Source organism: Equus przewalskii, chromosome 21, assembly GCF_037783145.1.
Source record: "Equus przewalskii isolate Varuska chromosome 21, EquPr2, whole genome shotgun sequence".
Classification (NCBI taxonomy): Eukaryota; Metazoa; Chordata; class Mammalia; order Perissodactyla; family Equidae; genus Equus; species Equus przewalskii.
The window spans coordinates 39391937-39406552 of record NC_091851.1 but is presented as its reverse complement, the minus strand read 5'-3'; the positions used below and the strand labels follow the sequence as shown (position 1 = coordinate 39406552).

The window sequence follows — 14616 nt, the reverse complement described above, 5'->3', positions numbered from 1 at the left end:
GTCCTTCCAGAGTTTGTGAGTGACAAAGACAGTGAATGCAAATTCCTGTCTTTCCCCTGCTCCCCTACAGCCCTTCTTAGAAGAAAGGGCACAAGCTGTACACAGTCCTGAATAATTCTTTCTTTATAATTTCCAGCATGTCTTTCTCTTGGTTTTTAGGCGTTGACAACCGATTTAAAATATGTTAAAGTGTGGTGTGAACTGAACAGCCCCTTCTCCCGGTGCTCTGTCTGCAGCTGCCAGTCTGTGGGCTCTGCTCTGCTGGAAGATGTCAGGAGTTCCTTAGTGCCTGGCCTCGGTGCCTTCTGGGCTCAGGAAGCCCCGCTGGGAGTGTGGACCACACCCCACCTCTCAGGTCTATTGGATTCACCCAAAAGCCAGATCCACCACTCTCTGTTGCCTCCAAAGCAGCTTCTGCTCACTTTTCTTTTCCTTTTTCAATTACAAAGGGGCTCATGATTATTAGAGAAGATTTTGAAGAAGAACCAAAACAAAACCCAAACCCCCCAAACCCCACCTGTGTAAGCCATCCCTTGAGAGATTTATGTCTTTGATGTATTTCCTTTCAGTCTCTTCTTGCATCTGCCTGTGTTCTGTAGACACTCGAACATGCATTGTATTCAACTCTTACGTAAATGCACATGTTTTATAAATTGGAATCCCAAGGTGTCCGTGAAGGCAGCTGTGTGTCTGCCCATCTGCCGCCTTTTGCATCTCGAGTGTGGTACCTGTGGTCTGGTCTGGCTCTCTCCCCTGGCGTTACCCGTCGGCCCCGCCTGCAGTATAACCGCATCGTCCGAAAGGTCCTGGGGGTGCAGACCTGTCAGCACCCCTGCAGCCTCGTTTCCACTCTCATTGGCATCTGTGGTGGGGAGGGGACTTTGGCCACATTTGGCCTAAATTTTCCATTCTCTTAGCCAAGATTCACGTCATTGTGACTAAGGAGAGATGGGATTATGCAGGAATTTACGTGCCTGAGAAAGAGTTGGGTAGGAGATGAGATCAGCTCTGTTGAACTCCTCCAAAGGCGGTGATTGGAGGTGCCCGTGGGCTGAGGACAAAGTGAACTGTTAGGGAAAGGATTCCCCACTGGATGGAGGAGAACATGGAGCCGAGAATAAGAGACCTGCCTGAGAGCAAGCACTCTAGGACACGGGGAGTTTCGGGCTCACAAAGACAGAGATTCTCTTTTTGCAAGGGGGGCGGGTCTTGAAATTCAGAAAGGGCGTTGGGGTGCGTGTGTGGTGTGGCGTGTGCGAGGATGTGTTTGAGCATGGTGTACGTTAATAAAACACTGGAAACAACTGAACGCCCATCCTGGTTAGCCAAGTGCTGGCAGCGCTGTACTGTGGGCTGTTGCCAGAAGTTAGAAACAGTGAAGTCGCTCCGTCGCTGTTGACACCTGAAGATGCGAATGATATTCTTCTTTACATGAAAAGAGTGAGTTGCAGAATAACATGGACAGTAGGCTCCAATTTTTATGACCCTCTCCCCTCCCTCCCAGCAAACATTTTTACGCACTTATGTATGTAAATACATAGAGGTCTGGAAGGTTCTTCACCAAAGCCAGTGCTTGTCTTTGGAGTGGCCGTTTCTTCTAAGTGTTGTTGGTCTTACTGTGCCTGTAGTTCTGTTTTAGGTCAGTTCAGCACCTTTCTGGAAGTCGAAGAGTTACAGGAAACTAAATGGATCAGGTGTGCATTCAGGATCTGAAACCCTTGAGAACAAAGTTGCTCCCTGCTGCGTGGGGAGACCAGAAGGGTCCTTGGGATTGGTGACCGAGGATCCAAGGCTTGAATGCAACTTGCTTGCAGGTGCCCATCCCTTTCCTGTTACTAGTATTGACGGCATTGTCTGATGGCAAACTCCAGTGTCTCCAGAAGGCCCTCAGGGAACACTGGGGTGAGGCAGGTGGGCTGCGGTGAGTGATGGAGACGGGGCTGACCCGAGGTCTGCCACACCTCCAAAGAGGGAGGGCCCTGGCCCAGTTCCCGCCCAGTCTCCTCACTGAAATGATGCTTGGAGTTTCCAGAAGCGAGAAGGGCTGACTTTCAGGGTACTCGGTCACTGGGGCCCCCGCCACCTCTGCAGTCTGTCAGCTGACTCACCCTGCTATCCTGGGACCCTCACTGTAGACAGAAGCAGGCGGGGCAACAGCAGCCTCCGGCAGCCCCGAGGTTTCTAACTGCACCTCAGCTCCTTTTCTAGCTGGCGTTTCCCGGGAAGGTTCAGGGCGGGAGGGGATGTTTGCCTTGTAGCTCTGCTTCTCGGTTCCCAGGGCTATCGGAAGGGGGTTTGGGGTCAAAGAAAGTAGACAGCATCTATTTCAGGGTGACTGTAGCTGATTTCCTCTAGATTTTTATGTAAAGAATCAATTTGTAGTTTTTAGCTGGAACATGCTTTGAACTCTCTGAGCACCCTGAGCATCCTCTCATTTCAACGCGAGCTGCACACAGAGTGGTTCAGACTGAGGGCTCTGGCCAGATGCTTCAGGGGCGGCTCTTGGCTGCACCTTGAGAAGCTGTGTGACGTGAACCAGCTTTTCTGGGGCTCAATTTCCTCACCTGTGAAATGGGGGTGATTATGTCAGCTTCTTCGGCTTGTTGGGAAGATGAGATGAAGCCCCGTGAAGCGAAATGGTTCATACAGCTCCTGAGATCTAGAAAATTCTCAGGAAATGTTCTCAGTTTAATTTTTAAATTCTGGCACTGGCGCCATTGTTGTTCATTGTCTGGGTTAAAGTTTTAGCTGTTAAGAACATTTTTCTTGGTACTAACATATTCGAGGGAGAAATTTCTCAAGAAACAGCTGAAATAATCTATAAAATCGTTTGTACGAGGACCAAATAATATATCTAGATTGTTTTTGTTACTGAGATATGATCTACACACCACAAAATGCACAGACACTGAATTTTCATCTCACTGAGTCTTGACGTTGGGCAACACCCACGTAAACCCCACCTCAATTGGGATACAGAACATTTCCGTCAGCCCAGAAAGGTCCCTAGAGCCCCTTTGCAGCCAGCCCTCCCCCAGAGGTAACTGCTTGACTGATTTCTCTCTCACATAGATTAGTTTTGCTTTAGTAAATCTATTTTTGATGGACAGCTTCACAGAAGAGGCTGCGCCCCGTCAGAACTGCTCATGTGTGTGCCATCATGGCCTGTGATTTCTTTACGAGCTCAGACAACCCCAGGCCCCGCTGTTAAAGCCTCTTTCTAAATATCTGTGGATATTAAAGACCTCCTAAGTGGGATGGGTGGAATTTATTTCTGGGCGACATTTGCATCCCTTTGTAAAGCAATTTCTAGCCTAAGGGGTGGCGTGTCCTCTGGGATTAATGAGAACTGTGTGTTTTGGGGGGCGGGGGGCATAGACACGATCGCTCAGGAGGCCGTGTGGATTTGCAGCAGAGGTTGGCGGCTCCTGTCTTTGCATGAGCTCACACTTTCCATGAACATCAATGGGATTTAGCTAGGCCCACGCAGAGAGAAATAGAAACTGGAACGTTTGAAAAAACAAATAACAACAAAAACCTGGGTTCTGGCCCTGAACAGCAACAGCAGCACGGGGGCGTGGGGGGCGGTGGGGGTGCTGCAGGCCGGCTCTGCCCGCTTCCGGGCCAGGTTTTCTCTCACCTCCGTATGTGGCCTGGTTATGCTTTTCTTCTGCAATGGACCAGTTCTGCTTTGCTGTCGTGTATACTTTACATCTGATTGGAAACAGAGTAATCCTTTGATTGTGAAGATGTGTGGGCCTTTGGATGAGTTTCACAAAGCCTCACGTCTCTGGCTAGATTTACATAAGAGATTTAAAGTCCTTTGAATCAAAGTTAATATATTTCACGGGATTAACAGTAGGAAAATGAAATCCTCAAAGAATCAGTGCGGCTAAGCTTTGGGGTGACTGTGCTCTCCGTATTTAGAAAAAGTGGCTTGAAAAGGAGGGTTGGCAAAGGGTATTTTGTAAGAAAAATGAATGAGTGTTCTTGCCTTTGTTGATACAAGAGGAGAAATCTAGATGGAGATAGATTCCTGCTGTGGGTGACACACACCAGTCCCCTCCAGATTTTATTGTTTGGGGTACCTGATTCGGGAAGGTAGGGTGGTTTTAAATTTTCTTTTGATTAGTTGGTACTTATGAAATTAATACTTAAATGTGTTTTCTTTATAAAAATGTAAAACATTACAGGTAAGACTAAAGTCTCCTTCAGCCTCCCCCACAGCCCATCCTAGCCCCTTCTTTGCAGAGGAATCTAACCAATAGTTAAAGAAACTGGGAAGCCTTGAGCGCTGTGTGGGATCTTTGTGGTTGTTTCTCTGAACAGTGTTACACTGTATCTTCGGAAAGATTGATTTCCCCTTTTGGCCACGTGGGTGCAAAACCGGGTTATACCTCTTTCTTTTTAACTGTCTCCATCTGATTGGCTCCACCCACCCGAGTTTCTCTAGATGCAGAACAACGTGGCTGTTAGAGCAAGGACTCTGGAGCCCGATTTCCTGCCTATCACTGAGGAACTTTATGTCCTTGGATGAGATTACTCAACCTCTGTGTGCCTGAGTTTCTTCATCTGTAGCACGGCGATCTCAGTAACAGTAACGAAGCGTAGGGCTGCCATGAGGATGACGTGCACTAAGGATCTTGTAAAGCACTCTGAATAGCGCCAGCACGTGGCGGGTGAGATACGCGTTAGTGGTCACCATCACTCAGCCATTGGCTGTGGACGAAGGTTCTGGTGTTTCTCCTCTTAGGAAGCCTCTGGGGGTGAATAGGGGTGTTCTTGTGTGTCAGTGAAGGATTCACCCGGGTATGTGTGCAGGAGAGACTCAGATAAGTGGGCTTGCTGGGGCATGTGCCTTTGGTAATTAGCAGGTCCCGCTCTGCTGCCCTGCCCAGCGGCCTCTGGCTTTTTCTGTCCGCGGCCCCAGGAGAGGAGGGTCCGTTTCAGCTGGGCTCACCTGGTCTCCTCTCTCCTCCGCAGGGCTTCGTGCTGGCCGTCACCATCATCCGAGAGGCAGTAGAGGAGATCCGATGCTATCTGCGGGACAAGGAAGTGAACTCCCAGGTCTACAGCCGGCTCACAGCAAGAGGTCAGACTCCTGGCCCCACCGGGGCTGCCTCCTGCCGTCAGGGCCCGGGAGCCTCAGGGTTGCAACTCAATCATGGGCCGCTGACAGTCAGGGAGCAGAGTTCAAGGCCCAGGCCCCGTGGGTGTGTGGGTGCCGCGTGGCAGACAGTCACTCAGTTTCCGGCACCAGGGGGGCCACCGTGGTCCGGGGGCCCTGGGGGACTTGGGCTGCATTGCCGAGCTGCCATGGTCCTCTTAGAGCTGGTCCTGTTGGCTGACTTGTGCATCATCCACCTGGAATGAAGTCCTGTGTGTTTGGCATCCCCAGCTCACTGATCCTTTCCCGGGCTCCCCGGGAGGGGAGGAGAGCACCCCTTCTGTGCACGGGGAGGCTGGGTACTGTCCTGTGCACGTTTCAAAGGAGCACAGCTTTAAAAGATGCTCTTTCAACATTACAAAGCTCATGTTACAACTTGGCAGCCTTAGTTTTTCAAAAGGTACCAGATTTACGTAAATACTGCATCTGTGAAGATTTCTTTGACGGCATCTTAGAAATCTTCAGAATGGAAGCAGAGAGCATGTGTAGTCTGACCCAAGGAGAAATAACCGGAAAACTTTCATCATTGAATCCCTTGTAAGACATGTGCATTTAAAAATTTTTTAAATTATATTATTGAGGTCACATTGGTTCATAACAGCCTGTAAATTTCAGGTGTACATCATTATATTTTGGCTTCTGTATAGACTGCATTGCATTCACCACCAAAAGCCTAGTTTCCATCCGTCACCACACATGTACCCCCCCCCCCACCCCGTACCCCTTTAGCTCCTCTTCCACCCCTCCCCCTCTGGTAACCACCAATCTGTTCTCTGTATCAATGAAGACACGTGCTTTTTAAATGGTGGAATTTTAAAAACCCACCCAAATACACTCTGTTAAAGGAGCCACAAAACATCCCAGCCAACACTGACAACTGTTTCCAACTACAGATCCTGCAGTAGATTTTCCTGTAGTGAGAAAGGAGAGGATGTTACCCGGAGTTCCCTAAGGTCACCGCTCCCATCCGGGGATTAATAACGCTTTAGGAGAACTGAGGGAATAAAAGCTGCATCTCGCCTTCAGAAAACTGAAAATTCTCAGAGAGAGAAGACAGATGCCTGAGGGCGCTTCCGACCCGAGCCCGGGCGTCAGCTGCCTTAAGAGCTTTAGGCTTCCGAAGAAGCAGTCCATCCATGGTTTCAGGGTTTTGAGTAGTTTTCTTTCTAAGAAAAATGTTGGAGGAATGTCTTGGGCTCGAAAAAAGTGAAAAGGAGATTTTAATAAAATTCCCTAAGGGCATGAAATAATTTTGTTTTAGTGCATTTGAATAGATTTTCATAGTTGGTGGTCTTAAAAATTTGCAAGAGTCTGGGAGGAGGGGGGATTTAGAGTTGGTATACAAATGCTTTATTATCGCTAAACTACTGTATTTAGGACGTTTTGCGATCCAAAGAATAAAAACCCAGCATAATCTTTGCAGAGGCAGCTGGCTTGGGCTTTCCACGTGGGTAATCAGAAGACCCTTCTGGAGGGTGTTTTTTTGTGGTTTGTGTATATTAAATCCTCTCTTAATAACGTGTTCTGACGATAACATTTAAAATGCTTGGCAACCGACAAAAGCCACGTCACAGAGGGTGCGGGGCATCTCTTCAGAGCTCCCGAGGCGGGGCCTGGGGGTTCCATTCATCCATCGGTCTGGCGCCCTCCCTTCTTTTCATATTGCAATTGCTTTTCCCATGAATGATTTTTCTGCCCTCCCCTGCAGACCCCCTTCTCAGCTCCTGCTTTCACTTTGCCCCGTTCTTGAAAAGATCCTAAGGAGAATTGGCAGATGGCTCTGGCATTAAAAACGTGTCCTCCTTTCTTGGTGTCCTTTTGTGGCCCATGCTTTCCATTGTCATGGCAATGCGACAGTAGGGGAACAGAGCAGGAGAGCTGAGTACCCACCCAGGCCTCAGCTCTGCAGTTTGTTTTGAAAGCCCTAAAAGGGCTCTGAAGAAACTGTCAGCTTGGAGAGTGATGGTGGTGAGTTTAGTTATTTGATACCCTTTGGGGGGAAGGGCCAGAGGAGGAGGCCGGACAGGAGGATTTCAGAGAGAGAAGCCTTCTTTGCCCTCACTATTTAATTACTTAATAATATTTTCTTGAGTGAGGCTTTTCACCGAGATCTTCATTTTAGTAATTTCAAGGCAAAATGAAACAAATATGTATATGTGTGGCCATGCAGGACCGTTTGCTTTTTTATCAGATGGCCTCCTAAAATGTTCTTTTCAACACTATTTTTGGAGTTCAAAAATGTTTAAAAACTGAAATATCAAGTCCTTGATGACTAGATTATGGGTCATATTGATATTTACCTACATTCTGCATCATTTCCTGATTAACAATAGCAGGAGTTGTATTAATATGGTTAAAAAATGTTGGAGGGTAATAATTCCTGACTAGCAAAAAAGTTACAAAAATCATATGGAGAAGTCTTAAAAGCCTTTCACCCAGATTCCTCGATTGTTCTCATTGTGCCACATTTGCTCTTTAATATTTGCTCTCTGAGCTGCTAGAGAATTAAGTTGCCCACGTCATCCCCTTTTACCCCTAAATACTTCACTGTTTAATTCCTAGTAGGACAATAGCACAGTAGGATTATCAAAATCAGGAAATTTGTCCTCAAGGAATTACTATTAATCTAATCTACAGTCTTTACTCAAAATCTGCCCTTTGCCATTCCTGAACTGTCCTTTAATAGCATTTTTTTTCCTGGTCTAGGAACCAATCCAGGGTGGCAGTTCCATTTCGTTGTCCTTTCTCCTCATCTCTTTTGACGTGGCGTAGCTCCTCGGTTTTCTCTGTCTTGACATTGACGTTTTTGAAAAGGATAGCCCAGTTTCAGGCCAGTTACTTTGTAGCTTGTCCTTCAATTTGTGTTCGTCTGAAGTCTCAAAATTAGATTCCTGGCATGCGTTTTTTTTTTTTTGCTTTTTGGCTTTTTTTTGGTGAGGAAGATTGGCTCTGAGCTAACATCTGTGCCAGTCTTCCTCTATTTTGTATGTGAGATGTCGCCATAGCGTGGCTTGATAAGCGGTGTGTGGGTCCATACCTGAGATCCAAACCAGTGAACCGCAGGCCACCTCCCTGCTAAGCAGAGCACATGAACTTAAGCACTACACCACCAGGCTGGCCCCCTGGCATGCATTTTAGTGGGAATTAATATGGTTTTAAGACTGTCAGTGGCATAGATTCTCGTTGGGACGTTGCCAAAGTTTTAGAGGCATTGTATTAATCAAAGTAAAAAAATGTCAAGCTTCGAGAAGAAAAGAATTTGATTTTAAGCAACTGAACTAAAAGCCCTGATAATAAGGAACTCACCATTGGGAGTTTTTTTTGATAGCCGCTTCCAACATTTTAGATCATTTTATTTCATTCAAGTTGTATCGAAACGCACCAATTGGATTAATTTTTAATGTAATTGTCATGGTTTAGTAAATATTTGAATTATTTTAATAATGTAATTATCCGTATACAGGGAAATGACCTTTTTATTCGTTCTTTTCAGAATATTTGAGACTCCATCATGGTCAAGTCTATGATGAATTTCTGTATTAAAGAGATAAACGTGAGGGGCTGGGCCTTCAGGGCTCACAGTTCAGTGAGGGATCCAGGCATGCAAGGAGATAAAGACCTAACTAATAATGCTTCAGTGGCAGGAGTGTGGTGGCCCTTATAGGGAATGTCCTCACGGCATTCCTGGGTCTGAGCTTTTGCTCTGCCTGGGTTCAAGAGTCCAGCTTCCACGTCCTTCCTGCTGAGTGGGCAGATCCCATAACCTGTCAGTAAGTTGGGGACCGTAAGAGTTCTTTCCGTTGTGAGAGTTGCTGTAAATGTGACTCTTGCACGGGGAGAACTTAGCACTGCGTCTGGGATTTGATGTCTGCTCAAGAAAGGCAGTGCGACGATGCTGCAGCAGGGGTTCATTCAGTGTTGATGGGCGAATAAATGGAGGTATGAGCAGGGGCGATGGGAGGTTATGGGAGCCCATCAGGGGGAGAGCTGATGCTGTTTCCCCACAAGAGATGACCTTCATCCTGAGTCTTAGAGGATGGAAGAGAGTAGGACTGGCTACATGATTTGTGGGGCCCAGTGCAAATGAATATGTGGGGCCCTTGTTCAAAAATTAAGATTTTCAAGATGGTGTCAGCAGAGTATTCAACCAAGGAAGTGACCCTTATGAGTGTTGGGCCCTGTGCCAGTACCTAAGTCACATGCCCGTGAAGTGGCGCTGGTAAAGAGTCCTCTAAAGGCCATAGGTCATGGATAGCTGGGAGTGCGGGTACGGAAGCCCAGGTCACAGCTCCATCTTATTCTTCCAAATCAGGCTGTGGTTCCTGAGCTCCTCCCTCCTAGGAAAACAGAAGAAAAGACCATGTAGGCCAGTGAGGACCTGAGACTCTGGGCAAGCGGATTCTTTGATCCAGGAATCTGTATATAGGGCACGCCACGGGGAAGAGTAGCATTGGGGCCGTTTGAAAAATGCCGTTCAGATTGGAGAGCAGGAGGAAAAATAGGGAGAGAGATGACCTGTGCTGGACAAGGTCGAGTCTAGTTCTGAGGAACTGAAGCTCGGAGAGGGAAAGTGTCACGTCTGAGATGACGTAGTGAGGTAAGGGCTAGGGCTGTGACCTGGGGCCAGGCTTGTCTGCATGTAAAACCTTAGCCGGTAAATCAAGGCACCTACTATGTACCAGGAGCCGAGCGTAGCACTTTCGCATAGAACATCTCGGTGATCACCACAGTGTTCAGGCTTCATGCATATGCTACAGGAGGGCTTTTAAGATTTAAATCATTTTAGGGGCTGACCCAGTGGCGCAGTGGTTAAGTTCACACGTTCTGCTTCTTGGTGGCCCGGGGTTCGCCAATTCGGATCCCGGGTGCGGACATGGCACAGCTTGGCACGCCATGCTGTGGTAGGCGTCCCACATATAAAGTAGAGGAAGATGGGCATGGATGTTAGCTCAGGGCCAGTTTTCCTCAGCAAAAAGAGGAGGATTGGCAGTAGTTAGCTCAGGGCTAGTCGTCATCTTCTTCAAAAAAAAGATTTAAATCATTTTATTTTTCATTTTATTGAGGTCGCATTGGTTTGTAACACTGTAAATTTCAGGTGTACAAGGTTTAAGTCATTTTAAAACACATTTCTGAGTCCAAAGAAACCTTTCAATCTAGCCTCCTCATTCTAAGGTCGATAAACTGTTGAAAGCCACATAAGGGAAATGCTTTCAGATAAATAAGCATCCCGTTTCTCCCTATGTGAACTCCCCATTTAAACAGGATCTGAGACTTGAGAGGGGTTCTTAGACCTTTATGAGCTTTATGGCTTTAATTATAGAGCTGTCTTCCCAAATTAATGGCATTCAGTGGCACTGGAAATACCAAACCCCCAGGGAGAGAGGATCTCGAAGTAGCAGCAGACCCAGCAAGACTGAAGTTTTGTGACTCGAAAGATTTGGGTTAGGTCAGGAAAGAAGAATTAGTCAATGAATCATTTCTCTTTAAACTTGCCTTTGCTGAACCAAAAGTTTAATTCTGGAGTGGGGGGTCTGCCTCAATTAACACAGGTGGTGAAGGCAATTGGATTTGCGTTTTCACAAGATGAGAATTCCTGGGTCTTCATACCAGGAATGTTTCCCCAGACTAACTTGTGATCAAGGGCTCAATGAAGCAAGCGGATAATTAGCCTTGAAAGAAAGCGCAAACAGAAGCATCATTAACACCATTGCTGATGCTTCTTTCCTGCTGGGGACATCTGGGCACACGGCGAACCCTAAGTCATAAGCCAAAGCTCTCTGCAAAGTGGACAGAACCCTCCTGTCTTCAGCTTTTTAGTACATACGTGGTGTAAAAAACCGAATTGGTATTTTTCTTCTTCCCCAGTTCTATCCAGATAGTTCCACTATGCTGCAGTGTGCATCCTTTCCCAGTTACGGAATAACCTCAAGGATCTCACCTCCATTAAGAGTGATATGTTTTTTTCCAATTTAATTCAAAATCCACTTTGGACCATTATTTAAGATTGCAATTAATGTGACTACATTTTGAGGTCTAAGGACATACGTGGTTTTCTTTTTAAGAGTAGTAGCCCTTTGGAGTCATCAGGAGAAGCAGGATGGTGTAGGGAAGATGTGGTCGTTAGTGGAGAGTTGTTTAGCTAATAGTTAGTTAGCTAAATTGAAACTCTGTATTCCTGAACACAAGTACCATTTATGTTTTTCAAAGTACAAAGTCTCTTTAGACAGGGGAGAGCACTAGATAGGCTTTATAATTTTTTTTAGCAAAGAGAATTACCGTGATGGCCTTTTTGATATTACCGGAGCCGAAGTACTGCAAACACTCTTTACCAGGATCTCAAATACAGTTCAGGGAGCAAAGAATTCCCCCTCCCGGCTTCCCTGGTCCTGACTCAGAGCATCGGCTTTTACGAGTCTTATTTAAAGGAGATCTTGCAGAACACTTTCTCATACATTCTCTGACAGATGCAAAGCTGTTATTTCAGACCCATAGGGTTCTTTTTTCTTTTAAAGTACTCAGTTTCACTTTATTACAAATCATTGGTGAACTGATCTTTTGTTTAATTAAAAAAAAAAAAAACCTGAAAAGAAATCTCACATGCAAATTTCACTGTTATCTTTCCCCAAAGGTATTTGCCCCCTGCCGAGGGTGTCAGTAGGTTTCATCATTATTAGGCACCAGAAGCATAGAGGACCATTTGCGTATTTATTTTAAAAGCCTCTGCTGGATGTAAACTTGTTACATTTAAACTGCAGCCTTTCTTTTTTAAGTTCCCACTATTTTAAACAAAACCCCCAGGAAGTGGCCGTGGAATTTATAATAATGCTTTCCAACCCTTTGCCTGTTTTCAAGTAACAGTCTTTTCTGAGGCTTTGGGGAGTGCAGACGACTCTTTTGCAATGCGAAAATTTCAACTTTAAACCTATGAACTCTGCTGGGTCTGCAGAGGCGTTTTAGTGTCAAGCCCAGGAAATGGACACATGCTGCAGAATTTACAACTCATCACTGTCACAGTCAGATTAGAGCGTGAGTTAAAGAGTAATACATTAACCAGGGTGAGTGCACAGAGGTTGCAGTTAGAGAGCCGCAAAAGCATCCGATGTCCTGTGTGACGATGGAGAGTGGCAGACGCATAGCTGGAGGTATTTGGGTCCAAAAATAGGCCCACGCATACCAGTGCCCCAGAATTTATTTTAAAAAAGTGTTTTTTGGGTTTTTTTTTTTTTTTGCAGGCTGTCTGCAGTTTGACTGAATTGTCATTTGCTGGGTTCGAGTCAAGGGAAACATCTGGTTTCTCCTTGCAATGTAGACAAACTGCTCTTATTCTGAAGCTGTCATCCATGAAAGGCACGGTTTGGGCTCAATAGCGTTACTTGTGAAAGGCTGGGGTCCATCTCTACAGAAATAAACAGCTCTAGTAATTGGAAGTTTGTTCCCCATTATAAACTCTGGCTTGGAGGTGACTTGGGCAAAGTGGCGAAAGCTGAAAGGGATAAATTTATTTTATAGAAGGCATTTCATGATTTAAGATGTGGCTGGCAGAGAATTTTCCACTTAACCTTTGTAAAAATCTCTTAGCCAACTTCTGTGGACTTTCTGCAGATGTATTTAAAAACCCTGGAGCTGTGAGGTTGGAGATGCGGTATTACAGGATCCAAAAGAGAAGAGGTGTCTGCGGGGAAAGTTGAGTTGCACGACTTTGGTTCATAGATCAGGGCCGGGTTTTCCTGCGCGCCTTGTAAAGATGGTGTCACTGAGTGTTTTTACATCTCTTCAGGACCAGCTACGCCATTTGTGGGACCCAGCGCAAAATGAAAATGCTGGCCCCTTGTGCAGAAATTATGAAGCATTTAAAGATGACAGCAGTAGGTCATTCATCCAAGGGGGGTGATGGGGAGCCCTTTATTCAGCTGTTGACAGCCAGTCAAGGTGCCTGGCTGGTGGGAAAACCACAGTCAATGTTGGAGTATAAATATCAGTATCTGCTTTCCCTTCTCTTTTCTTCCTGCTGCTTTTTCTCCTTTTCTTTCTTCTTGTTTTATTTCTCTTTTCTCATTCAGAGTAGACACACGCTAAATAATGTGTCCAGCATGCAGGCCTGATCTGTACATTTTTGATCATTAGAAAATGGCAACATGGACGGGAAGTCCAGATTTAGAGTCAGGACTGGGTGTTCACTCAGCTGAGTGGGAGGGTCTGAGGGTCTCCCTGCGTTGAAGCTGCGGTGTCGAGATCCATGGCCTCAAATGCTGAAATACTGACGAGGGCACCGTGGCTGAGCCCTGGCAGTGAGCTCGCGCCCTCCTGAGAGGGAGTTGAGGCTGCCGGCCGGCAGGCAGATACAGTAGGACTGCCAGGGTCGGGGATCGGCCTGCTGGGGTTAGGCAGAAACTGCTCTGCAAGCACGGTGGATTAAAGGGGTTTTTGTTGAGGTAGAGCAGATGGACAGAGGGAGGCAGAGTTCAGATGAACCGATCGTAAATCAGGACTCTGCTAGGGAAGGGAAAAATCTGGACCCATTCACTTAAAAGTTTGAGCTAATTTAATTTATTGTTATTTTTTCTTATTAGAGGAGCAGCTCCTGCTTATTATAAAAAAGTCACGGTGAGGAATTTAGGAAGTATATATGCCAGAGAAAGAGAGAAATCCCCCACATTCCCAGAAAGAGTCACTGTCAACCCTTTCTGCATAATCCTTCTGGTTGTGTCGTCTGCTCCACTAACTACACACATATACATGTGCAATTATAATGCAGTGAGAGTTGAAACACATGCTCTTCTTTGAGTTAGAGACTAAGAGAAAACTTGTAACGAAGTCGTGAAGATGGGAACACAGCTGTGATAGTTTGAGTCAGGCCACCAGCATAAATTTTAGCCGTAACACCAAAGGCAGTGTGTAAATTTATGTTTGGCGAAGTTGACGCAAGCTCAGGTGAAGGAAAAGCTCGCGGGCACAGAGGGCCATGTTGAATTTACGACCTTCCTTCAAGGAATGCTTCCGGAAGCTCCCCGGCAAGAGCTGCATCCATGTGTGTATTTTTCCTGTCGCCCCCTCGTGGACAAGAAGGATCGTTGAGGCAGGAAAGGAATTCTGCTCGTTGGACCCTCCCTTCTCCCCTTTCTGATGATCTGACCCTGGACGAGTGGATGCTCCCCAGCCCTGTAAACATATTGACTTCATGAACGCTTCAGGCTGTGCATCTCTTTAGCAAGTCAGGGCTCAGGCCATTGCAGTGAATTTCGTGCTGTGTTTTATGAAAATGCGGCATGGTTAAATGCTCACTTCGTAGGGTGAGATATGCAATCAAGGAGAGTCTGGAAGTCCTGCCACTTGCTTTCTAGAAGACATTCATGCGTTTCCCTTTTAGCACCAATTCTACTTCCTATTATCATGACGCAATTAAATACAGAAATGAGTTAAAAATCAAACCCTATGGAACCTATTAGAGT

The 14616-nt window shown here is 46.1% G+C and overlaps 1 protein-coding gene across 9 annotated transcripts in view; it reads left to right on the top strand.

Moving 5' to 3' along the window:
* The window catches only part of ATP9A (ATPase phospholipid transporting 9A (putative)), a 127663-nt gene that overhangs the window by 32857 nt on the left and 80190 nt on the right, over nt 1-14616 (top strand). For all 9 annotated transcript variants that reach the window (XM_070589472.1, XM_070589471.1, XM_070589470.1 and 6 more), the window contains exon 4: nt 4984-5092. In XM_070589472.1, the coding sequence (XP_070445573.1) occupies nt 4984-5092 (109 nt within the window). The remainder of the gene's footprint in view (nt 1-4983; nt 5093-14616) is intronic.